The sequence below is a fragment of the Lipophrys pholis genome, assembly GCF_963383615.2.
Source record: "Lipophrys pholis genome assembly, chromosome: 4".
In the NCBI taxonomy this organism is placed as follows: domain Eukaryota; kingdom Metazoa; phylum Chordata; class Actinopteri; order Blenniiformes; family Blenniidae; genus Lipophrys; species Lipophrys pholis.
Window position 1 is genome coordinate 21,564,587 of NC_137637.1, and position 24,235 is coordinate 21,588,821.

General features: G+C 40.1%; 2 protein-coding genes and 1 long non-coding RNA gene across 3 annotated transcripts; all 3 read left to right on the forward strand.

Moving 5' to 3' along the window:
* The first annotated feature begins 405 nt into the window (after positions 1 to 405).
* On the forward strand, positions 406 to 2,100 carry LOC308108711. Its single transcript, XR_013935296.1, has 4 exons — positions 406 to 508; positions 616 to 1,100; positions 1,192 to 1,305; positions 1,801 to 2,100. It is a non-coding gene; the product is annotated as an uncharacterized lncRNA (long non-coding RNA).
* Positions 2,101 to 4,494: 2,394 nt separating this feature from the next.
* On the forward strand, positions 4,495 to 8,791 carry tatdn2 (TatD DNase domain containing 2; the record flags this gene model as incomplete). The annotated part of the gene is made up of 5 exons (XM_080461123.1): positions 4,495 to 4,629; positions 5,530 to 6,435; positions 6,546 to 6,673; positions 7,415 to 7,598; positions 7,764 to 8,791. The coding sequence occupies 5 exons, from the start codon at positions 4,495 to 4,497 to the stop codon at positions 7,902 to 7,904; spliced, it is 1,494 nt and encodes a 497-aa protein (XP_080317249.1). The 3' UTR covers positions 7,905 to 8,791.
* A 611-nt stretch (positions 8,792 to 9,402) lies between these two features.
* ccdc174 (coiled-coil domain containing 174) lies at positions 9,403 to 13,119 on the forward strand. Its single transcript, XM_080462461.1, has 11 exons — positions 9,403 to 9,520; positions 9,695 to 9,796; positions 9,870 to 9,970; positions 10,063 to 10,121; positions 10,218 to 10,368; positions 10,582 to 10,677; positions 10,772 to 10,905; positions 10,988 to 11,082; positions 11,531 to 11,678; positions 11,813 to 11,965; positions 12,248 to 13,119. The coding sequence occupies exons 1-11, from the start codon at positions 9,479 to 9,481 to the stop codon at positions 12,973 to 12,975; spliced, it is 1,809 nt and encodes a 602-aa protein (XP_080318587.1). The 5' UTR covers positions 9,403 to 9,478; the 3' UTR covers positions 12,976 to 13,119.
* The last annotated feature ends 11,116 nt before the right edge of the window (positions 13,120 to 24,235 follow it).

Genomic DNA, 24,235 nt, shown 5'->3' on the forward strand with positions numbered 1-24,235 from the left:
GATGATTAAAGAGATAAATCACTCGGATGTGTTTTGGACTTTCTTATCAATTGATCCTGGCACATTTACAGAATTCAAGTTCACATCCTTGATGATTTAAGTTGAGCAGACAGTCTGAGGTGGAACAAATGGTTTACAAAACAGAACAATGCAATTCTTATTGTTTTAATTATGAGCAAATCTGTGTTATTGTGGATTTATTTGTATAATACAGTACATCAGTCTTTGTACAAGTATACTGTCACATAATTATCACTTGTTTGAACTTGCTGTACAATCTACCAGACAGACAGGACAAGGATGTCCAGTCCCAGTGACATGTCAGAACCTGAAATTATAACCTGCTCCAGTTTACCCAGCCAGGACACGGTTTTCCAACAGGTTGCTAAGCAACAAAGTAACACAACACATCTGCGTGGCTGTGTGTGTGAGCTGGCTGCAGCAACAGAAACATGCAGGCGAGGGAGGACAAAAAACTATGGGACTTGAGTCGTTTCAGGCAGACACAGTAAGTCTTCAGTCACTGATGAGACCTTCTGAGGCCTCGCTCATGTGCAGTGTTTGTTTTGCTGCTGGTATCCGGAGTTCCTCACGATCCTGCTGTTTCTTCACCAGCAAGACGTTCTGGCCAAAGGGTCACCCCGTCACGTTTCCACACCCGTACACAGATCACTGGACCAAAATGAAAACAAGGGTAAGACTTCAACATTTGTCTTCTCCACCTCCACAGGAAGAATGACTCTCATGGCCTACCTAGTATTTGTGTGATACTCTGCTCAGTTATTCCCACCTAGGTACCAGATTATGTTGCATCCCTTCCAGCTGCACTGTTGAAGGACACAGGTTTGTGAAGATGACCCAGTTCCTGCATGATGACGTTATAGTGAAATGTGACCAGCAGAAAGTACTCTCTGAAACAGAGGGGCAAGTTCTCAACCATTTTAATGAAGGAAATTCAGCCTGTAATTTGCTGTCATTTTGTGTGTCAGTGAACCTATCACATGACGGTAATCGTACTCTGAACTGCGCCACCAGTGGCCTGTTACCCCCGCTGACTGGCCCTGCAGGTGATGATCCTGTTACTTTGCTGAGAGCAAACAGTATGTCCAGTTACATTTCATAAAAAGATCTTATTTGCCTTATGACCATCAATTCATCATGTTTATACAGTATATATATTATTTCCATCAGGTACATTTAAATCAACAGTCTCACCTCAAAACACGTACCGGAATAGAAACGTGTTTAACGACCGCGCCAGGAGGGGCTTCTGTTACTGGCTTGTGGAGAAGAAAGCCTCAACATGTGAGTACTGGTCCAAGGTGTGGCTGCAGATAAATCCCACCTATATATACAATAAGTGTCAGCTTAGTGCGATATTCACACGTACTTGCAGCTCAGACGAGTGACATCTTTACAATAAATCATTTTCATTGCTGCTGCTCAGAATCATTCCAACAACTTGACCTACGAAATATCGAATCATATTTTCACAAACATTACTCTTCAGTTTTTGGCTGTTATAGAAGTGTATTGCATTAAACAGAAATGATTTTTTGTTTGTTCATGATTGGCTTGCTATTCTGAAATTATCTGTTTATTGTTGGAATTTTATTTAATTTATACAAAGCTGTGAAATGATATGAAACACCTTTCAGCATCTTTTGGTGTTCACGAGAGCAATGTAACACATAAGCATATATCTCATGGATTGTTAATAAATGAGACAGTTGTATACACAACAGCAGGTTTTTTATAGGGGTTAAGAGACAAAATCATTTTTATTTTCTTTCCTTGTAGGTAAAGGATACAGCTTTGGTGCATATAAGACCTGTCTGGGATTACCAAAACTCTGATGGAAGGCGTTCATAAGAGCCATTCATCAACCTTCTCTAATCATCTTTTCTACCATTGGATCAAGGGGAGACTGGAGCCGAGTCAACAAAGAACAAAATAACCCGCGTTATGTCAACATCGCTCATATTTCTTTCACTCTCTCTTTCATGCATTGTAGTTGTCCAACATTAAAACATTTGCACTTACTATAAAAGTTATGTGAAACGTTGTGTTGAATAAAAAAACATGTAGAGTACAATCTTCATTTTGGTGTTTGAATGAGATATCTTGACTTTATGATCACTTAAGGTTGTGAGAGTTAGCGGTGAAATTAAACAAAATGACTTAAGAAATCAAGACGAAATTCAATGAAATGAAAGTAGTAAAATGAAAAGCATCAAATACAATATCATTTAAACAATTAATAATTAATATCATTGGGATAGATTCAAACAACAGAAACAAACCAAAAAAAGAAGCTACTGTATGTAAATAAGATAATACATGGGCAGCCGTAATATCAATAACAATCAGTTGCTATATTACTAAATACATTTCAAGCTGAACAGTATCAAGAACATTCATATTGGTTTCCTTTCCTTTGATCAAGCAGTATTAGTTTTTCTGATCCAATCAGTTTCCATTGTTCACATAATTATGGGTGGGAGAGGTAATGGGTCTCGATTTGGCTCTCTGGTATTAAATATTATGTTTATGTGGCCCTCATAATAGTCAAAGTTTTCTATCAACGAATTAGATCAACCAAAACGAATAGGAATACTATGAAGTTTTCAACCCATTGATGCTACCGAATGTTTTTACTATAAATTGTTTTGTGAATTTCTGAAGGCAGTAGAAACGAATACAATTTTACTTTATTACAGAAGCACAGTAATGAACATATCAGTCAATAAAAGTTAATCTAAACCAAATCACATCAAAGTACATGCATCCATTTGATTTATGCTCCTTTTTATGTCTTTGTTTAAATGCATTGTCATAATCTTAATATCTTAAAATTAAGATTCTGAATCACGTTTTTTTAATGCGCTGTGTAAACCATTATGAATTGCCTTGTGTCTGAATGCTGCCATATGTATAAACTTGCCTTGCCTTAAATTTGATGAGGTCTGAAAAATGTTGTAAAAGATGTGACATTGAAATTACAAAGATTTACAAATTTGTATCCTAGTGTTATATAACATAAAGTTGCATTACCAAAAACCCTGATAATAAAAACGAGGGACTGTGAATTTGTAATACGTCTACACTGTAATGGAGTCTGGTGTCATAATGGTCCAAACTGTGGCTTTCATGGTTTAGTTTAAAGCATAATACTTTTGCTTTTTTTCCAAAGAATTTAACGAATTATTTCAAAGCTCAGCTCAATCTTTCAATCTAGGATCCTGTGAATTTATTAAACTATAGGTGTGTATTTGATGAAACTCCGTTCATCGCGTGATCTCGCGATACTTCACGAGACTGATTCCTTTCGAAGGTCAGTGTCATTTTCGCCACGCAGTGTTTTGAGTCCAAATAATACGAATGGTCCGAGAAAAAAACTGAAATAGCCTCAAATGACGGTTTAGGCACTAAAATTTTATTTTTTTATTTTAGTTTGGGAAAATTCCGTTTCTTTCGGTGTTTATCTTCAGCTAATCCTCCTGCCATCAGGTGAGTTAACGGCCGCGCTTTAGCAGCGTTAGCAGCTAGCCACACGCGAACAACGTGGCTGTTTTTGACATCGTGCACCTTAAAATAACAAACCGAAATTAATGTCGCATTTGATGGGCTCTGTCGCAAAGCTACCTAATTTATAATATAACGGAAGTTTTGCGTGCTTGCTGTAAATTTTTTCCCCCCTAAATTTAATTTTTTGGGGGGAAAGAAATCCATCTTGTGTGTGATATGAGTGTTTGATTAATTTCACAGTAAATACTTGAATAAATTCTAAATAATGTACTCGTTAAGGTTTTTTCGTGAGTTTATAGTTTTGTCACTGGCTACAGGGATCAGTTCATTAATTTTCTCACTGTGTTAAACTAGGATGTCGGACCTGGACAGCAGCAGTGAGAAGTTGTCAATGAGGTGCTTTCGCCTTTCGGTCACTTCACCCACACAGCCTAAGGTCACAAATAGTGAACCAGCCACGCCCTCTCCTTGGAATATTTTGCAAAATGAAGATCCAAACAGCCCATCCTGGAGTGATAGTCCGGTAGAAAATACACTCAAAGCTGCAAAGGTAAAGCCACTCGTCTTGTACTTTTTGATGATGAATCTGACATGTTCTGACCAAACCATATGAATGTCAGTGCTAATCAATACCTGGAAATAACAAAAATAAAACATTTTTGTGTGTATTTGGCACAGAGTGAACGTCGAATCGATATCTCGCAGCATCGGGAAACCTTGAAGAGACCGCAAGCATCTTCAACTCCATGTCACTTTTCATCGAGTCCAAAAAAACAGAGGACACCCGAAGAGGCGTCAAAGGCTATCTGCCGGATGGCATTGAAGGCAGCCATTGGCGGCGCAGAAAGCTGCACAACTGCAAATATCTCCAGGTCTGACACTAACAGAAGGTCATTGCCACCTAAATCCCCGTCTGTACAGAATAACTCCCAGAGTTCAGCGTCCCTGGGAAGAGACAGCGTGGATATGAGTGGCTCCTCGATGGAACCTGAGCGATTTGAGAAATACTTCACTGCCAGAGAAGATCGGTGGTCTTTTGTGCAGGAGTCTGAGGACACGGCTGTCCAAGGTGACAGTCCAGAGCCACAGAGAAATGAAACTGTAAGTTAAATCTTTGAAATGTTTGACCTGTAACTGTTTGATGTCTGTCATTTCTTTAAAGAGTTAAGCTCGTATCACTTTATAATAACCCGGAATCTGTTTGGATAAATTCATACACCACACACAAAAACAAAAAACCCCAAATAAACCCAAAAAACTTTTAACACTGGCTCACTGCATTAAACACAGCACAATCTAATTTTTTTTGTTACTTTATTAATATTAATTTATTCTTGTTTTATAATAGCTGCACTCACTTTTTCTTTAAACTGTCACTTCTACCTTGTCCGCCATACAATAAATTTAAATAAAAGGGCAACACTTTCACAATAACCGAGTCTCAAGGTTGTACAGTATTTGGAATGTCAAAACATGCAGGAAGATGAAAAACCTCCTGAAATAGAAAAGTACAAATGAGACATGAGGAAGCTCCGACAGCTTTGAAATAAAACGTAGCGTAAAACATAAAACTGAGAGTCAAGCCAAATTCATTTCTGATATTTTCAGAACAATTTGTTGCAGTTATAGTTAAACAGCTTTTTTCTTTTCTTTTTCTTTTTTACAAAGTCAACAAACAGCCTTTGTGACTTTGCCCGACATGATCTAAAACCCAATATATGTCCACACTCCACCTCTCAGGGGTTGTGGGGTCTTTTCTCTTGTGGCCATTGTTTAGTGATCGGTAAGTAGAGCACCATCTGTAGAATGACAAGGCAAACTACATCATATTGTCTGAAGCAGCTCTATAGACATTTCAAACATGAATTTTTCTCATCATGTCTGAAAGAGTGTTTGAAACTGGAATCAAAAGTGACAGATCTATTAGTTTGACATAAGCTGGAGTTAAAAGTTCAAATAGATTTTTCTTTTTTTTATTTCCTTTCTTTGTCTGTTTTTCAGAGTTTCACTGTGAATATTAGGAACTCGCCTGACAACTTGGTGGCAGAAGACAGAGTCGAGACAAACCCTGAGGTAAACCTGTTTCTTCCCGAAAATGATCTGCGAACTGAAGATAGTTTCTCATCGCTGTCCGAGTTGGAAGAAATTCCTAGTTTCGATTCTTCTGTCAGCTTTTGTTCTGCAACTGAAGACCCTGATGCTGCTCAGGCAACTGCTGGAGACGAGGAACCTTTTTCATTAGCTCAGAGGACGGTGGAGTTTAAACAGCCAGTTGCAACAAACAGAAGCTCTGCAGCTCCATCCAGAGTTCAGAGGGAGACTTTTCACTCCTCCAACATCATCAGGTCCCGCTTGTCTGATCCCGTCATTCCGACCCACCGTTCACGTCGACGCTCCAACCGGGACTCCTCAACCCCACGGAGGCTGTCAGACGGGAGCGCCTCCACGCGCTACCCAGCCCACTCAGCGACCCGTGGTTTTCCCAGACGAAGATTGTCCCTGGAGGCTCGGCCTTCGTGGACCAGTCTGCCCCAGCACGACAGTCGGCTTGGTTTCATCGACACACACTGCCATCTGGACATGCTCTACGGGAAACTTGGCTTCCGTGGGTCGTTCAGGAGATTCCGTTCGATGTACGAGAGCAGTTTTTCTCCCCAGTTTCACGGCTGTATTACAGACTTCTGCAACCCGGCGGTCATGGTGAGGGAGGCCCTCTGGGAAGGTTTACTGGCTGAAGACATGGTCTGGGGGGCTTTCGGCTGCCACCCTCACTTTGCCAAAAGCTACTCAGGTTTTCAGGAAGCTGATATCTTGAAGGCAATGAGGCATCCAAAAGCAGTGGCGTTTGGTGAGATGGGGCTGGACTACTCCCACAAAAACTCCACTGACCCCTGCACCCAGAAAGAGGTAAGGACCGGTCAGAGTTAAATAAAATCTTAAGCAACTAGAATCTGTACAAAGAGGAAAAAACCTTTATGTGAGATGGCCTCATTCCAATGTCTGTTGTTTGTCTGTAGGTGTTTGAGCGCCAGCTGCGTCTGGCCGTGTCTCTGCAGAAGCCTCTGGTGATCCACTGTAGAGATGCAGACGACGATCTGCTGCCAATCATGAAGAAGTGCGTTCCCAGGGAATACAAAATTCACAGGTGTGTGATCGGTCGGTCTGATGTGACCGTTTGTGTTTTGATACATAAACCTTTTTTTTTTTTTTCTATTTCTAATTTTTTTCTATTTCAGTTTTCTAAAATGCTACTAAAGGCACTCAGAAATGTCATGTACCTGCACCCATCGCACCTTTTTATGTTGTGTATGTTACAATCCAGTGTTTGTTTGTTTTGGTTTTTTTCATGATTCAAACACATTTGTCAGAAAGAACATCTTATGGTTTAAAAATTAGGACTGCGTGCCATCAAAGCTGGTTTCCATCTGTTCTTTACAAAGCAAGTTTAGCTGCTATTTAATATTGTGTTGGAATATAAATATTTAGATGCAAAAAAATAATAATTGAATCTCACTGAAGTTACACCTGGAATGTATGAATGAAAAAGTTTCTTGCATTAAAAAAAATTTGATTGCCTCATAATTTGTGCCTCGTGTTAAAAAAAAAAAAGGAAGGAAAAATATCAGATCTGAATGAAGCTTTCAGATATCTTGAAACAATGCTCTTAATATTTTGATTATGTGCTAAACATTTTAAGGTTATCATAGAAACTGCTGTGTGTTACTCAGTTCTTTGTAGATCTTTACTAACAAGGCTCAGAAAGTAGATTAGAAATGTTCAAGCGGTTTGTGAGAATATTGATTGTAGATTCAATTGTTAAAGGAACGGATCAACAGCACCGTCAAAGTGTAAATTGACGTGGACCAAAATGTGCTATGTTTTTCAGACACTGCTTTACAAGCAGTTACCCAGTGATCGAGCCGTTCCTCACAGAGTTCCCAAACCTCTACGTGGGCTTCACAGCTCTGATCACAAACATCCGAGCCACAGACGCCCGGGATGCTGTTTGTCAGATCCCTCTGGATCGCATTGTGCTGGAGACGGATGCTCCGTATTTCCTGCCAAGACGGGTATGTTTGGATTGTGGCTGAGCAGCTCAGCAACACGTCATAATATGAATGATAATGAGTGATCCCAGAAAATATAACTGGGAAAAGTCAAACGACGATTATCTGGAGTGTGGTGAAGTCTGGGGTTTACCTGAAGTGCAGTGAACGTTGTGCACCTTTCACCAGGTCGGTAAAGAAAGCTGCCGGTTTTCAACTCCTGGGATGGGAATCCACACTCTGCATGAGCTGAGTTTCCTGAAGGGCGAGGACTTGACCACGGTGTTCAAAACCCTCCGAAACAACACCACCCAGCTGTACGGCATATGAGGATCAGGGTTCCTTTCTTAATGGGTGACACTCTTTCTTCTGGCACTTGTTGTAAGATATTGTTCTCCATGTACAGACACGTGTTGTGTCGCAGTTTCACTTTAAACAAGACTGTTGCTTTGTAGGTTGAATGACTTGTTTTCTGGTCATATTTGATTTAATTGTTGAGACAAATTGTTTTATTTTCAAAGTGGTTGTATGTTTCTCCTAGCTTTGTTTTGGCAGGCATGTTCTATGTTGTTGGAACACTTTTGTTGTTTGGTGCTGTGACCTAGTTTGGTCTAATTGTGTAAAGACGAGACAAAAAGCTTTTATTTAATCAAACTTTGTGATGTTTCACGTGTGTCTTGCTGAATTAGTCATCCCTGTTGATGGTGTGAAGCTCTGTGACGACTATTGAGAGGATGATGTGAGGTCAGTCCATTAGCTTCCTGTGGTACCAGCTTGTTCATCACACATTTGGTTTGAGTGCCTTTTTTTTTTTTTATGATGGATGTTTGATGTTTTCCGATGGCTGAGAGTCTGCCGCCTGAGCATTAGATTAGGGGTAAATGGGTAGATGTCTTCTCGTGTACATTAGATTTGAAAAGAAGAGCGTGTTAAAATAGGATTTTCCATTTTCCTAGTGAAAATCTTGTTTTCAATGTTTTCGAAATGTAGGCCAGAGCACAGTGTTCGTGGTGATGCAGCCGGCGTTAAAGTGGACCGACGTGTCAGAGCCGCGTTTCACCTACTTTCTGATGTTTCAACAGTTTGTACCAAATCTATTGAAATGATTTATTCCTGGTTTTATTTTCAGGCCTGTACTTGGGAATGTACTGATAAGTTTGTGAAAGAATCAATTTAACGATGACTTGAATGTTTTACAATAAAAGTCGGTTCTTCTGAAGTAAAATACTTATTTGTCCAAGAGAAAGTATTATGGAGACGTGTTGTTTCCTCTGCAACGTCTCCACGGTGAAACGAACGTTTAAAGGAAACCTCGTGTTTATCAGGCAGACCGAAGACAAATAAGTGCTGGTTGTACGGAGTGTTTGATCCTGATGTTCTTAAAGAGGAAAAATCTTTTTTTGCATATCTAGAAAACAAATGAAGATAAATAAATGTCTTATTCAAACTTAAGTCTTGACACCAGACTCTCGAAAACAGACCCATACCACGAGCGGTACACACATGGACTTTCTAAAACTGAATTAAAACAAATGTATTTCTTTATAGTTTTAAAGGAAACTGCAACAGAAAAGTTTTTCAATGGTTGAACAGCATGAAAAAACAGTTATTGTGAAATGTTGGTAAAATACATCCATACGTTGGAGCAGATTATCGCTGGAGAAACCACTGAACTGCCCTCCACATCAGCCTTTGTAGTGTTGATCATTTACATGTAAATTTCGACAAAGCTGAAGAAAAGCTCAGTGACAGAGCGGATGGAGGCAGTTTCAGAGGGACGCCGCTAGGAGGCGACAGAGCTGCGGGCCGCAGCATTGAGAAGGAAACCACAGAAGAAGTCTGACTCCGTAGAAGAAGCAGCAGCAGCTTTCTGGAGATTTTAGTTCGCATGAAAAACCAGAATCATGGACAAAAAGAAGAAACCCTTCGATGTGACTGCTTCATCGGTGAGTTTAAGAGAAAAGGAGGGTTGAAAATATTATGCTGATGCTCTCTGTGGCCGTGAAAGGTCCATATTAAAGAGAGAAATAGCCTCCATTTGCTAACTCATGCTCGGTTCAAGGTGCTGAAGTCTAATCCGAGGTAAGAACTTACATTTCTGTAATATCTGTGTCTTACAGCTGGTGGACCTTAAAGCTGAGCTGTACAGGAAGCAGGAACAGTTCAAACAGGAGAAGCTCGGAAAGGATAGCGGCGAATACAAAGCAAAACCCGCCATAAAGGTGCGCAGAGAGTGGCTGGAGCTCTACGTTAAGTTTCAAAGATTCTGTTCTAACTTCTTGTATCTCCACGCAGAAACCAAATCTGTGGAGCAAACAAAACGCTGGCGTTTCAGCAAGAGCTGCGAAAGATGCAGAGCAGCTGACAGAAGAGCAGAAGACCCTCGATACAGCAAGGTGAGCTGAATAACCTCAGCAATGGAGGAAAGGTAATGTCCTGAAACACAACAGACTGACACCTCTGCCTTTTCGGTCTCGTCTTCAAACAGACGCAAGCTGGAGGAAAAGGCCAGACTCTACGAGCAGATGACAAAAGGAGATTTTCCAGGTCAGTGGGGCAGTTGAATGGCGATGAAATTGACCTGTGCAACAAGGCAGATTGCTATATGTTTTACCTTGTTTACCTTGTTTTGTAATGTAACAGATGAAGAGACAGAAGGGTTGTTCCTCGTTGACTTCACTCAGAAGATCATAGACAAAAAGAGGGAAACATTTGCACGAAAGGAGGCGGAGGATGACGAAAGAGACCGCTGCTCATCACCTGTTCCCCCTCCTCAGAACCCAGATGAGGAATGGTAATATCTAATTCATATGTCAGTGCGCTCAACAACTAATAGGGAAAATAACCTTGTGTATTCTTAGGTGTTTCACTCATTGAGGCTTCAGTATATCCTGACCAGCTATTTGACATGTTCAGGGATTGTTTGGCTTTGGAAGTTCAAGAAATGGTTTTAGAACCACATCGCTCATGTTTTGAATGGATTAAAATGTAACTTGTTTGCTTGTAGGGTGGACTTTGTCGACGCTTTAGGGCGATCTCGAAGGTGCATGAAGAAAGACCTGCCAGATTTTAAGAAACTGGATCAAGACTTTCAAGGCAAAAGGTTAATATTTCTATAATTCTATTTAACAAAGGTCCATTTTGAATGTGTTTCATGTTGAAAGCTGAAATTCTTTTGCCTCCGGTTGCTTGAACAGCGCCGCGTCTGACAAGACCTTACTCTCAGAGGACATGCGTCGAGACTTGCAGAGGCAAGAGTGGGAGAGGGAGGAAGAGGAGGCTATGAAGAAGCCCGTTGGACCAATCCACTACGAAGACATCCGAGGCCAAGGTGGGAATCAGTTGATTTCCATTGTTTTTGGTTTGAATGCATGGTGCGACTCTTAAGAAAAAATATGCTCTTCCTCATGCAGAGGCTCGGGACCTTGGCGTGGGATACTTTGCTTTCTCTCAGGATCAGGAGCAGCGCAGAAAACAGAGAGAAACCCTTGACATGCTCAGAGACCAGGTGAGATGCTGGATATTTAGAGATATAAAACACATAAATTCTTGACTGGGATGACCGCAACACTGTTTTGGATACGACTGAACTGCATTAAATGCTCAAAACAGTAATAACAAAATCTAAGGCACAAACTGCAAGGAAAATGTCATGAGGATGGAGAAATAAGTTCCAAAAATAATTTTAGAATTAAAAAAGGCTAAAAGTGTCAGAAGTATGTAACTTATAAGTTTTAACAGCATTAATGTCACTGCTATTAATGAGTATTTTCTTCTTCACTATTTGCTATTCCTGTTCATACATTCCAAACTGTTGGATGGACTTTTTTTTTTCTTTCATGAAAACCTTGTGTTCAGTTTTGCTGCGCGTGTGCAAGCTCGGTTTCATGAGTGAATGAAGTCGGATTAGAATCCAGATGGATGATAAACACTCCTCTTTCACCTCCATTCCCCAGACCACAGATCAGCGCACTAAAAGAGAACGATTGAAGGAGAAAAGGCAGACCATACTAAAGGCCCGAATCGCCAAGGTGAGGCAGAGGAAGATGAAGAAGGCCAAGCTGGACGGCACAGAGGAAGAGGACAAAGAGGAAGAAAACCAAGGTTAATGTCTCGATCCTATCAATCTTTTATGGTTCAGAAACGGGAGCTGTTTGCCAAAATACTTTATTTATGTGTTTCTGGTTACTGATGACTGAGGGATTGTTCTGAAATGTGTTTTGTTTTGTTTTTTTTAGAAGAGGAGGAAGACGATGAACCAACCGGGCCCTTCCCTCTGCCAGAGAAGTGCTCTGTGGCCAGCATACTGAAGAAGGTAGAAGTGGAGATCCAGGAGAGGAAAGACACCAAACCAGGAGTTCCTCATGTCCGAGAATGGGACAGGGGCAAAGGTAAGGCCCGTTATTTAGAGCTTGGTATTAAAGAAATGTTAAGGTATACTTTCATATCACAGGTAACGAGGTTTGTTTAAGAGACATTCCACTTTAATCAGAGCAATTTGTTTTTAATATTAATAACATCTGTGTCCATTGAACAGTCCTTACTAACCTGGAGCAAAAGAAAGGTGTATGCAGTTTATTTCTATTGTTTTAGTGGGAGATTCAGTGCTTTCCCAAAGATTGTTTTCTCTTCTGATTATGATATGACCTTTTTTCTACCTTTTTTCCTTGCAGAGTTCATGTTCACTGAGTGGAAATCCCGACGACGAGATGAGCGAGATACAGAATTTGCACCCCCGTCCGCATATTTTAGTGATGAGAAGATGAAGAGACAAGCGCCAGGGAAGAGTTATAATCAGCGGAATAAAACTACCACATCCTTCAAGTGGACGAAAGGCCCTGGAGAAGCCTCCGAGAGCGAGGCCAGACCACAATCTCCACCTAAAACTGCTTCTCCACCTCCACAACCTCCACCAAGTCCTCCATCCTCCTCTCAGCCTCCGCCTGCAGAGAGCGCCTCGCATTCTGCCCCGCCTTTCCATCCCCCTCCTCCTATGTTTTATCCTTCATTTCCTCCTCCGCCTCCTCCCCACTTTGCAGGTCCTCCTCATCCTTTTCCTCCATTTCTTCCTCAGTACTCAAACTATTATCCTCCTCATTATCCGCCACAGTACTCCCCTCATCTCCACACTCAAATGCAGCCTGCAGATCACAGCCAGATGCAGCAGCCCAGTCAGGCTGCCCCTCCTCAGGCTGCCCCTCCTCAGGCTGCCCCTCCCCAGGCTGCTCCTCCTCAGGCTGCCCCTCCCCAGGCTGCTCCTCCTCAGGCTGCTCCTCCTCAGGCTGCTCCTCCTCCGGCGGCCCCTCCTCAAACGCCGGCACCAGCCCCTCCACGGCGTCCTCCTCAGGTCCCGTCTCAGAGTCTGGATGACATATTGTCCTTCTACAGGAACTTCACCTGATCCCAGTTTGCTGTGTAGTTGGGTTTATTTTGAAAGATTAATGCAACAGTTTTCCTGTTTTGAAGAAATCTTAGAAACAACAAAACACAAACTTTCAATTCTATTGAGTTAAAGTAATAAATATTGGGGATTTACCCAGACTCAGTTCTGACTTCATCTTTTGAGGTTTTGTTTGGGAATTCAGAAAAACTAATCTTGGGAAAGATTCAGCATAGAAAAATGTAATTCCATCTCTAATATTTTATTCATATATATATATATACATCCTCACACTTGAGAAATAGACATGGCGGTTTGAAATCTAAAAAAAGAAATTGGTTATTGAACATTTACACACGTGAACTTATCCACCAGATGGCGCTTTACCCCTGATCTGAATTGTCAATGCAGTGGGTAACAGTTACTTCATTAAATTACCTAATCAGTTATCCATTAAATAATTACTTTTTTTTTTAAATCCATATTTTCAAATGTATTTAAAATGTCTATTAGTTAATGAGGACATGTTAAAAGTCCAATTGCCCAAAACTTGTATGGATGCACACATGAGGAAAGACACCAGATCTTTAGAAAACGAAATCTCGACATATTTACCATTTAGCCTTGAGTTTTGTGTGTTTATGTTTACGTAGCAAAGCTCACTATAAAGTCCTCCCTTCTCACATCAAATGTAAAAATCCCCCATCACTCATGTCTCAAACTGAGATAGTCTCTTTCATCTTTCCTCCGACAGTTTTATGAGCGCCACAAACCAGCCGCGCCATTTTCACTCCTTGTCTACGTTTTAGTTTGAATTATTTTCCTCCCACTTGTGTATTTAAAGAGGAATCCATCATATTTTTCACTTCAGAAATGTCAGCGATTATGTGACTGCTTCTTCTGAACCACATGCCTCAAACCCTGCTTTTCAGATAAGATATAACCATCCTGCCAGGGAGGACTAAGTATATATATTAGCCGTGTGTAATGCTTGCTGAGGATTTATATCAGTCAATGATTTAATAGTTTCTCAGGGTTTCGTACAGCAACCGAATGAAGCGGTGTAGACAACAATAAAACTTTCTCGAACAGTGTGAAGCGATTCTGAAGGAAGGCTCTTTCAGGTTTTTAACACCTTTAAATTCCCAATAACTAAAACTCAGGCATGCAGTCTAAAAATAAATATAACAATATTTGTATCAATGGGTTGAGCTGGTTCTCAGGCACTCAATTTTGATATATACTGTAGTTATTCTGTCTCAAACCATGATTTTCAGAGACTTAGACCTAAAGGATGACAGAAAACTAGAGAGAAACTGTTCAGATTCAGTGTAAGTAAGTTTAATTCATTAGTACTGAAACTCCAACTTGCCTAATGATGACACACTGACTGTTCACTCTGTGGCACGATATTTAATTTGAACTCCTGCTCACTTGTGTGAACATGTAATTGGCACTTGATGCATCTCTTGGGGAACAAATGTGGTGGATGATTGACTTCACAAATGTTGAGGTTCTTTTCTTATTTGTCCACGTCGCTTCAAGTTAGAAGACTTCCGGGTAAAATTAGAATAGAAACTCGTACAGCTTCTGCACGGTCTTCCAATATGATTAGAGTCTGGTCGAGGAAGTGCCGTATGACACAGCCATGCAGAGACTCGCTGTGTTCGATCTGCGGACAAATGGCTGGAGGTGGAAGCATGTTCTATCACTCCTACATTAACATTACCCAGTGCAACTGGGGGCAAAGAGATGGGGGTGAAAAAAACCCTTCCCGTTCCTTGGAAAGGCAGGATTCCTCAGTAGGTTCACAATGTTTCTCCAGGGTCAAATATCTGAACTGCTACTGGAGTCATTATCATAGATTTTCCTATTTTTCATGGCTCCCAGAGTACATACATTACAGAATCTCCTCAACTTGGTTAAATAAATAGCTCATGATGGAGATTTTGCAGTGCTTGCCCTGTTGGTGAAACACTGAAGAGAACTCTTCTTGCTAAAAAAAAAAAAAAAAAAGGTGACATAGAGTGCATCCTTTATTTCAGCCACTCTTTGAGCAGATGGAGCTCTGACCTGAGCCGAGCAAGGAGCGATCTGCAGCCGTCTGGCAGTAGATGTGCCACCAGCCGGAGAGAAAAACGTGCCACCTGTTAATTTGACTTGCTGACTCAGCACTTTGATGAGTCTAATCACTTATCGGGGACAGGAGGGTGCGTCTCATTGACAAGCTCTGCCCTCCTCTCAAGAGGAACCACACCGAGAAATTCTTTTCTGCATTTGGATGCGGCGGTGTAATTCAGCAGTGTCTGCGCAAAGTGGCTACCTGCTGTTTTCATAATAGAAACTAGGTTATCTTCCACATGCGGAAGCCTCTTCAGATTTAATGTGGTGTGATTTTACCAAAGCCTTATTTTCCCAATATTTCTTTTGTGTATGAAAACTGTGTTTAGTGGTCACTCACACAAACACAACATAAGCATGATTACCAAAATGACGCTACATTTTGCTGCAGGTTACGAGCAGCTTATGACCACTGGACTTGCGGTGGCTATCAGGTGTGTCTTTTGACGCTCAGAGACAAATCTGGCAGATTATTCATACAGAGATTAACAATAAACTATTGATGTCATAGCCAAGTAATTTAATCCTCTATTAAAAACCATGTGCGTGTAATACAAGTTTCAAACCAGTTTGACTTCACACCAGGGGCAACTTAACCCAATTTTACTGGAATCATCAACAACGTCAGAAAATGCAAATAAAACAAATTATATTTAGCGATAATTCACAAATGTCATGCACCCACAATAGAAGTGTCACAATACTTCAGATATACAATTGTGGTTACATATTGTACCACAATATGTTTGCTGGATGCAGAAACTTCCTCCATCCATTTTGTCTCACCGTCACTGACATCCCCCCCCCCCCCCCCCCCCCCCCCCCATAGTCGACACACATGACTCTACTCATAACGCCACGTTCCACAACCTCTGAAAATGCATTCATTTTTACGATGATTTTAATCCTCGGGGCAGTTTTATGATGCAAAGCTTCTATGATACACCCGGGGACTGAACTCACAAACTGGAGCAGGGAATCAAACCCATAAATTGTCAGTCCCAGGGAAGATGTTGGAGGAAGGCTGGTTTCAAAACCAAAACTTCACCTGGCAGTACAAACCCTCAACATTTACTGCTGTAGATTGATATATTCTTTAACAAATTATGAGGAATGTACACATATCTGAAGTTTCTATACATTAGTGTCGTCAGGATTGGGCTCGAGACGTTTTTCAAACAGGTGAAACAGCCATTGATAGGAAAATGCAATGATCGGTAGTAAAGTAACTTTGAGATGAGTTTTTACTTAGAGTCGTAAAACAATAGGGGGGCTTTGTGAGCTCCAGCAAGACTGAAAGAGTGAGACAGACCACCGGAAAATCTTGCATTCATTAGAGCTTATTACATTTCATTTCTGATACGCAAGCATTTTTTATCTGTCTAAATTAATTTCGCCTTCTGTACTGTTGCACCTGAGTAGAACAGCAGGTCTGTTTCATTTCCTCTCATGATTCCTGCTGTGCGATTCGGCTTCGTCTTCTGTGTGCTTATCTCAGCGGTCGAGCTCCGCGGGAGTGAGCTTGTATTGTGCGGTGCACCGTCAGAGCCCTCAAAACATGCCACATGATGGCTGTTGTTTCAGAAGTATCAGATGTGAAACACATCATGGGCTCCGGAGCCTTTTTCCTATTCATGTTTTCTAATCCAAAGTTTACAAAGTTTAGGATGACATATAAATGTGAATAAAAACATGATCTGACACTTTTCAAATATCCTAAACGCAACCCCACGTCTTACAGGAACAGTCGGTGAGCTTCTGGTAATGGAGGACAGCTGCCGCAATTCTGGTTCTCAAATGTTGCTCCATTTCTGTCCGATGCAGGTTCTACTGGTTCAACAGGCCTGAGTTTATGAAACCCCAGATGTTTTCTCATCAAAGGTCTTGACAGCAGCCGATCAGCTCAGCACTAAGACAGTGTTACATTATGTTGTCTAATATTGTAAAAGAAAATATGCAAAACCTTCCTTGAATGACTATATATACTATCCCTTCTTTATCTTAGAGGAGCCCGTATTTGTAATTTGCGCAAACAATTCAAAATTTGTGCTTTTGTTACTGCTGATTTTTTCATATTCCCCTTGACTTTGGCTCACATTTCACGATTTCACAGCAAATTGTTCACAAACAACAAAAAATTATTACATTTTTTACAAAGTTTCATGCGTATATGAATCTGCCCCACCTTTACAGTATTTTCAAGACGCTCTGCCTCACAAAAGTGGTCTTTCCATTTTAATTATGGCCATGCAAGAAACGTAACTAGTATTGAAATGCTCTGTCGGTTGTATTTTATTAGTACCACTTGACTTTTCTGGCTACAAATTTCTCCAACCAAACTTAACAGATGTGTTGCTGCTGTAACATTAAAAATAAACCAAAGCTTCAATGAGATAGGAAACTGTCTTTCAAACGTTTGTTCTCCTGTAAATAATTACTGAAGTGTTGAGGATCGTAATAATTGCATCTTGTGTTTATTCACATGCATATCAAATCGTTTCTTTGAATTAATGCTCCAAGTATTTATGTATGAGACCATGACATATTTGATAACAACTGAACATATACTATTTTTGCAGCATTAAATTTCTCAAACATATTTTTTTATCCTTTTCACAGGCGAGCAGACACAGCAAGCAGAAGAGAGAATTTGCTGGTTTTAACTCTGCATGCCTGTTTTGCTGCAACTGGGATTTTAACTCGGGGTTACAGATCTATAATGGCAGCAATGCCATGATGTCACAAAAATGCTGTCACGGGAAAATAACTTTTTTTTACAACTTCCAAGCAAAATTCAAGTTAATCAAAAGTGAGGGATGTGTAAAAATATGGCAGAAAAAAAACGAGAGATACTGATTCAACCATGTGCACAACAGAGCAGGGTCCATGGGACAGACAATTAAAACACATTATTGCCTCGACATCCCACACTGCACAAAAAGAGCATCGTTCTGCTGCTGCAGGCTTCTGTAATGGCTCATCGGTGAATAGTCTTGTGCTGGTGTGCACTGCCACCTCCACACTGTGAGAGGACGGGCTTCAGATAGGGAGCACTGGTCCCTCTGTCAGCATCACCCCACGGTGAGCTGTAATGAGTTGGTGAGCGTAATGAGAGCTAATGCCGCCACGGCTGTTGTGCCCCTCACGCCACAGGGCCATAATGTTGCTCCTGCTGTGTCGTGTCAAACGGCCACGTGTAGAACAGAGTGGTGCTGCTGGGCTTGATGGCAGAGCTGCTGCCGCGCCTCCACAGCAGCAGATGGATCAGAGGAAAAGGGACAAAGGCCTGTGGAGTGTATAATGACAGCATTTAGGTTGAGATGTGGTTTAACTTGGGCTTTTGTAAGATATAACTTTTCTCTCTCATTTCCACATATTGTTATCAATTATTTTAGTATCATTTCATAATTAAGGGTGTTTGTACCTTTACAATCCATTAGCTTTTAAAAAAAAAAATAAACAAATTTATTATAATAATAATAAAGTTATTGTCTTTCACATCTAATTTCAGTTGACTCATAAATGATCCACAAACTTGTTGTGGTTTACAGAAAAAAAGAGATTATTTCTGTTAGTTAGAGCTCCAAAGGAGCATCACAGTTAATTGCCATCTGCTTAGTCTCATTAATGTGTATAATGTAGCACCAAACCTATGCTTAGTTTTGTCTTATTTGCACATTAAAAAGCCCTGTCATGCTTCTAGAATATTTTTGGGGAGTTTGTTGGAAATGTCTATGAAGCTCTCAAAGATAAATGAGAGTTCAGGGGCTACGTGTTGTTTAATTAACACCTCACACTTTATAAATAAAAAAGATCCAGCATGTAAAATCCTACTTACAGTATTTACAAAACTTAAATACAAAATATGTTTAAAAGTATCAGAAAGTATTTTCTGTCAGGTTAGAGTTACCACATGACTGACATTGATTTCATTACTTAACAATCATCCAGCTCAGGATCGCAGTATCCTGGAGCCAGGGGCAGGATGTGTCCTGAAGTCAATAAATTGCACTCACAGTCACCTTAAAATGCAAGTACCAAGAGAAAAGGAGCTCAGGTAGAACATGCAGACGCTACAGAGAAAGCCCAACCTAGATTTGAACATGGGGCAGTCCCACTATGAGGCACAAGTGTTAACCCCGACACTGCCGTGGAGACTTGACTTGAGACAGAAGGAAAAGAAATGGTTGAATTCATTACTTAAGTTGCTGGTTCAGAAAAAAAACTAAACAAAATCAAGCTAATGTGTTTGGGATGCCGAGGCGTGTTAAGCGTCTTGAGCGTGCGTCTGAGCTTGGAGGGCAGTTTGTCTCCTGTGCAGGGTAAGTGTTGTCTGACGGGCCCCCTCCTGCTCCTCATGATGTGGATAGAGATATTAGCTGGGCACTGTTGACACTGCATGCACAGCCATAATGGCCTCATAAATTCTGTCCAAGTGAAAGGAAAAAGGATGAAAAGGAAGGAAAGGGACTGTGGACTCATTGATAGTCCAATCATTCTCTGCCTGCTCAGAACCACCAGCATGCTCACAACCTGCACATGCAACTAATGAGCAGACCCTGATGTTTGGATTTACATTGCACTTTGGGGCTCTGGGGCTGTTTCAGATGAGCATTTCGCAGTTTTTAAAGTTACTTTTTTTTTTTTTTTTATCAACACTAATTAGAGTTTGTGTCCACTGAATTTGGCAAATGTAATAACAGATGCTTTTTTTTTTCAGTTCGTATCAGAGTGATAAAGGCACTTTTGCGGAGGAAGACATCCAACTCAAGTGTTCCTGAGAGTGTTGTGTCCAATTGTTATTAATAACATCCTCTTTAAGGCATCAGCAGCTTATTTCATTGAATTCCTTTTTATTTGACCTTGCAGTTGTTTGAAGATGCACAAGTCTTTGCTTTGTTCACTTGTTGATGAGTTGCATCCAGTTACGTCTCACGTTTTACGCAGTTACTACTAGTTTTACAAGTTAGACTAGTTCTGATTTGTTTTTAAATGCATTCTTATTTGATATTGATGTGTGAGAGTCAGTGACTTTGCTTAAATGAGATGCTATAAAGTATGGCGGAAGTGTTTCTATGCAGCAAAGATGTCACTGTCGCCCGTGCTGGTGTCCCCTGGTCCGTATTGATTGTCAGATCCAGGGGGCTGTTAAGGGGCTTCTTGCATCTCAATGTGTCGGCCACAGGATTAATGTTGCATCTAAAAAAAGCAGACTCTATGCCTCCATGCATTTCTTTACGATACCAATGAAACTCAAAGGGCTGTTTGCTAAACCAAAGTAAATAAAAAAACTTTAAAGAAAGCAAGAACTGGTATTTCCACCCCAAATAAACAACGAGCACAAAACTATGTGTGCTTTATTTAAATGAAAAAGCTTCAACTAATGATATGTTTGATGTTTCTTCTTTGTGAAGAAGAGTTACTTTATATTGGTAAAATTATTACTTTTGCTTGTATTAGTCTTACACATGTAATCAAATTATAGTTCTGCTGGTCTGTCATATAAATTCCCAATAAAATACATCTATATTTGTGGTTGTAATGTAACAACATTTTGAAAAGTTCAAGTGCTATAAGCTTCTATAAAGTAAAATATACACCTTCCTTGATAAGTTCTCACTCTTTTTGATTTTGACTTTATATGTGTGAGTGTCTGTGTGTATGAAGATGAAAACAAGAACGAATAAACAACAAATAAAAGCTGTTTTGACACGGGCAGGAACGGTTTGGTACCGGGCTCATCAGTGTAGTCCACATGCTCAGTTGTGCTTCTTGAAAGACAAATGATCAAGCTTTTTAATGGTAAGTGGATTTCACTTATATAATGGAAAAGCTCCACTGATTCAATAGTACCCAAATGACTTTACAGTGTTAGTCACATTTACACACTCACACACACTCACACAATTCATGCTCAAAGACACTCTGATGTATGGACAATATGGACAGGAGGAAATGAGGGATCAAACCTGCAGCTTCCAATTGGCGTCTGTGGCTCTAACTCCTGAGTCACAGGCGCTACTATGAGATTTACTACCAATAAGCATTACTACAACAAAGAAACTATCTCCCAAACTCGACTTCTTTTCTGTTTCTTCATGAAATTTACCCTTTGCAATTAGTTAGTTAGTTAGGACCTCGCTCAGGGACTTACAGCGTTGACCTAATAAAGGTAACGTTCAAACCCTAACCCCTCAGTCACAAACGAGTAATTTCTGAAAACCAAGAGTTAAACTTGAAGTCACCTAGATAACCTCACATCTGGCTCCACATTGTCCATCCCAGGTTGATTTGTCTGTTTAGTTCTTTCAGCAGGAAAAAAAAACCAAACTGTTGATAACATTCCTGACTGTACAGGTATGTAAACAGTCACACTGAAAATCAGAGCAGAACAATAACACAGACACTGTTGTCACAAATTCAGTGAAAACATCTCCTCAGAGCACAAAGAACCTGCCTATTGTTGAATTTACTAAGTCAAACCTTAACGCTCTTATTCTCATTGAAGTGTATTCGCACAAAATGTAGTGAACAAATCCACTGAGACACGACAAATATCTACTTATACATGATGTAATTTGTTTTCCCGACATCAGCAGTCACATTTTACAGCTTTCCTTTAGTGGAAAATATTCCTGTTGTGTGAAAGTTCTCACAGGACAAAAACAACCCCCCAGCTGTGTTTTCCTGCTTGTCAAAATGTGAAGGTAAACTAAAATTAGACTGTTATGACACAAGAGTCGGTTCCTGCCTCCTGTTGGTTCAGTAACGTGACCAATTACAACATAAAAGTGTTTGTCACAAACTGCAGTTTCCAACCAAAATAACTAGACCTGCAACTTATGGTTTGTATGAGTCTGTTGTACAAATTGGAGTACACAATGGAAGTTATCTGTGTTTATGGTTTTACAACAACTGTGGGTACTGCCTGCTGTTTATTGCTTTTCTTCTTTTTATCTAAATGAAAAAAAGTTTCAAATATCACTATTAACATTAATGTGTAGAAAAAGTGTTCAAGTCTATTAAAGATTAAAAGAAAGACAAACGAAGGACTTTGGCACATCAACCTTTTACACAGAAAAAAAAAAAGTTTACAAGTTTATAAACTAGCCCAGACAATGTCAGCCCCATGATATAGTGTAAATGACATTTCCTCCTAAACCGTATAAACCCTCGATGACGTCAAATAGCAAGACAATAACGACCAGGTTGAAAATAACTGGAATTATCCTCTAAGTTTGTGGACTCCACCCTCCGTGCTCTAGTTTTGCTGAAAGACCAAAACAGTCACCGGAAGGAGTACATAAAGGTGGAGTTCCTTTTTAAAGTCTCAGTCGTGTTGTTACACTTCAGACAAGCAGAGAGGAGCAGGTCCATTATTTCCTCACATGACATGAATAAGGGACACAGACACATCGACCCCGGAGCTAACTTTGTACCATCTTATAAATGTCTTACCTGGAAATGTACGTGTCCCATACAACACTGTGTGAAAGGGGGAAAAAAATCCTATTTCACTGTCGGGAAAGCAAGACATAGAAACACTTTTTTACAGGATGGACAAATATTTAAAAAACAATAATAAAGGGTACCCTATTTATTTATTTATTTATTTATTTATTTATTTATTTATTTATTTATTTATTTATTTATTTATTTATTTATTTATTTAATTAATTATTTAATTATTTATCTATTTATCTATTTATCTATTTATTTATTTAGTTGTTTCTTTGTTTCAGGCAAGCCATCACACGGTTCGCAACATACATTTAACATAAAGAAAGCAAGAAAGCCCCAGAGTATTGATATAAAATAAAATTAAGACCCACTCTCTCTATAATGTGACCAGACCTGATGTTTATATAACAGTTGAAATCTGTGAATGGTTTGACATTGCTTGAGTTGTAATCCAGTTGTCCAGTAATCCAGTCCAGTTGTATAAAATAATATCATATGATGCCGGTGTTACAGGTCTGATAATTGCAGGATGTTGAGCCTTACCACTTCAAATTTAAAGCCATGAACACTTGCCCTTTAATGCCTCTAGATTACAATGACATTTTTTTGGGAAGTCCAACGTTCAACCAAAATCCTCTCATCAGCATGACACAAACAAAGTGCAGTGAAATTGAGGATTTAGAGTTATGAAGAGGGCATAAAGAGGTATGGAAGTTGGTGGCGTTACCACATCTGCAGCTGGTTATGTGAATGATTATTTGTATTGTGTGAAAACCTGAGTAGATTCTTTAGTTTTTTTGCAAATAAAAACATTGTGCCGTGTTCCTGGGAGAGGAGTAGCAGGAGCAGCTAATACTCGCTGGAGTAACCCACAAGAAAACACATCAACCACTTATAGACAATCATGTGTGCACGTTTCCCAGAGCTTCTGTCCTCACACTATGATGCTCCAGACCCAGGCGCCCACCATCCTCCCCTTTATTGACTCCATATGAAAACACAATAATTGCACCAACTACAAGGGGGTCAAAGGTGAAGCCCTCTAATGTTTTTCAATGAGCTGAGCACTCTCAGTGACAACACTCATAATCTCAATGAGACGTACTCGTCCGTGGTCCTTTTGATCGCAGTGAATGTTTCAAACCACTTTTTTTTTCCTTTTTCTTCTGCCTTTCCTGCTTTAAGTACGTCAGGCTTTCGTAAATCACTTATTAATGTATTAGTGAGCAGTGCAGCAGTCTCATGTCAATGTTTATAGACTAATGTGTTTCACATTACCTGGTGTTGCTGGGAATTGATTGCTGACCTTATAGTGGGATGGGGAAGAGTATAAAAGGTGCAGCTATTCATCATTATGCTGTGAAGACAGACCAGACCTGAACTGCTTGGTTCCCTGGAAATCTCTTGAAAAACTGTCTTTCATTATGTATTTAAGTACCTGACTTGGTAAATTTCCTCACTATGAATCAAAGTGCACAGTACTGAATTACATTTTTTACATCCAAGAGATACTTTTGCATGACCCTCTGGCCCTGTGTTTACTTTATGCTTAAGTGCTGAACAATGAGTAAAAACAATCTAAGAGTGGAACTCGTAAATTATTTTGTACTATGAATAAGGTGACTTGGTACAGTGGGTTCTTTGTTAAGGTAGAATCTATAGAGGCAGTCTCAAACATACTAAAAATGAGATAATCACA

Bases quoted from the DNA above. Each gene is read 5' to 3' on its own strand.
- ccdc174 (XM_080462461.1), top strand. From the start codon at position 9,479: ATGGACAAAAAGAAGAAACCCTTCGATGTGACTGCTTCATCG. The intron at 9,797-9,869 runs GTGCGCAGAGAG...ATCTCCACGCAG, and splicing joins AAGCAAAACCCGCCATAAAG to AAACCAAATCTGTGGAGCAA. The intron at 10,369-10,581 runs GTAATATCTAAT...GTTTGCTTGTAG, and splicing joins CAGAACCCAGATGAGGAATG to GGTGGACTTTGTCGACGCTT.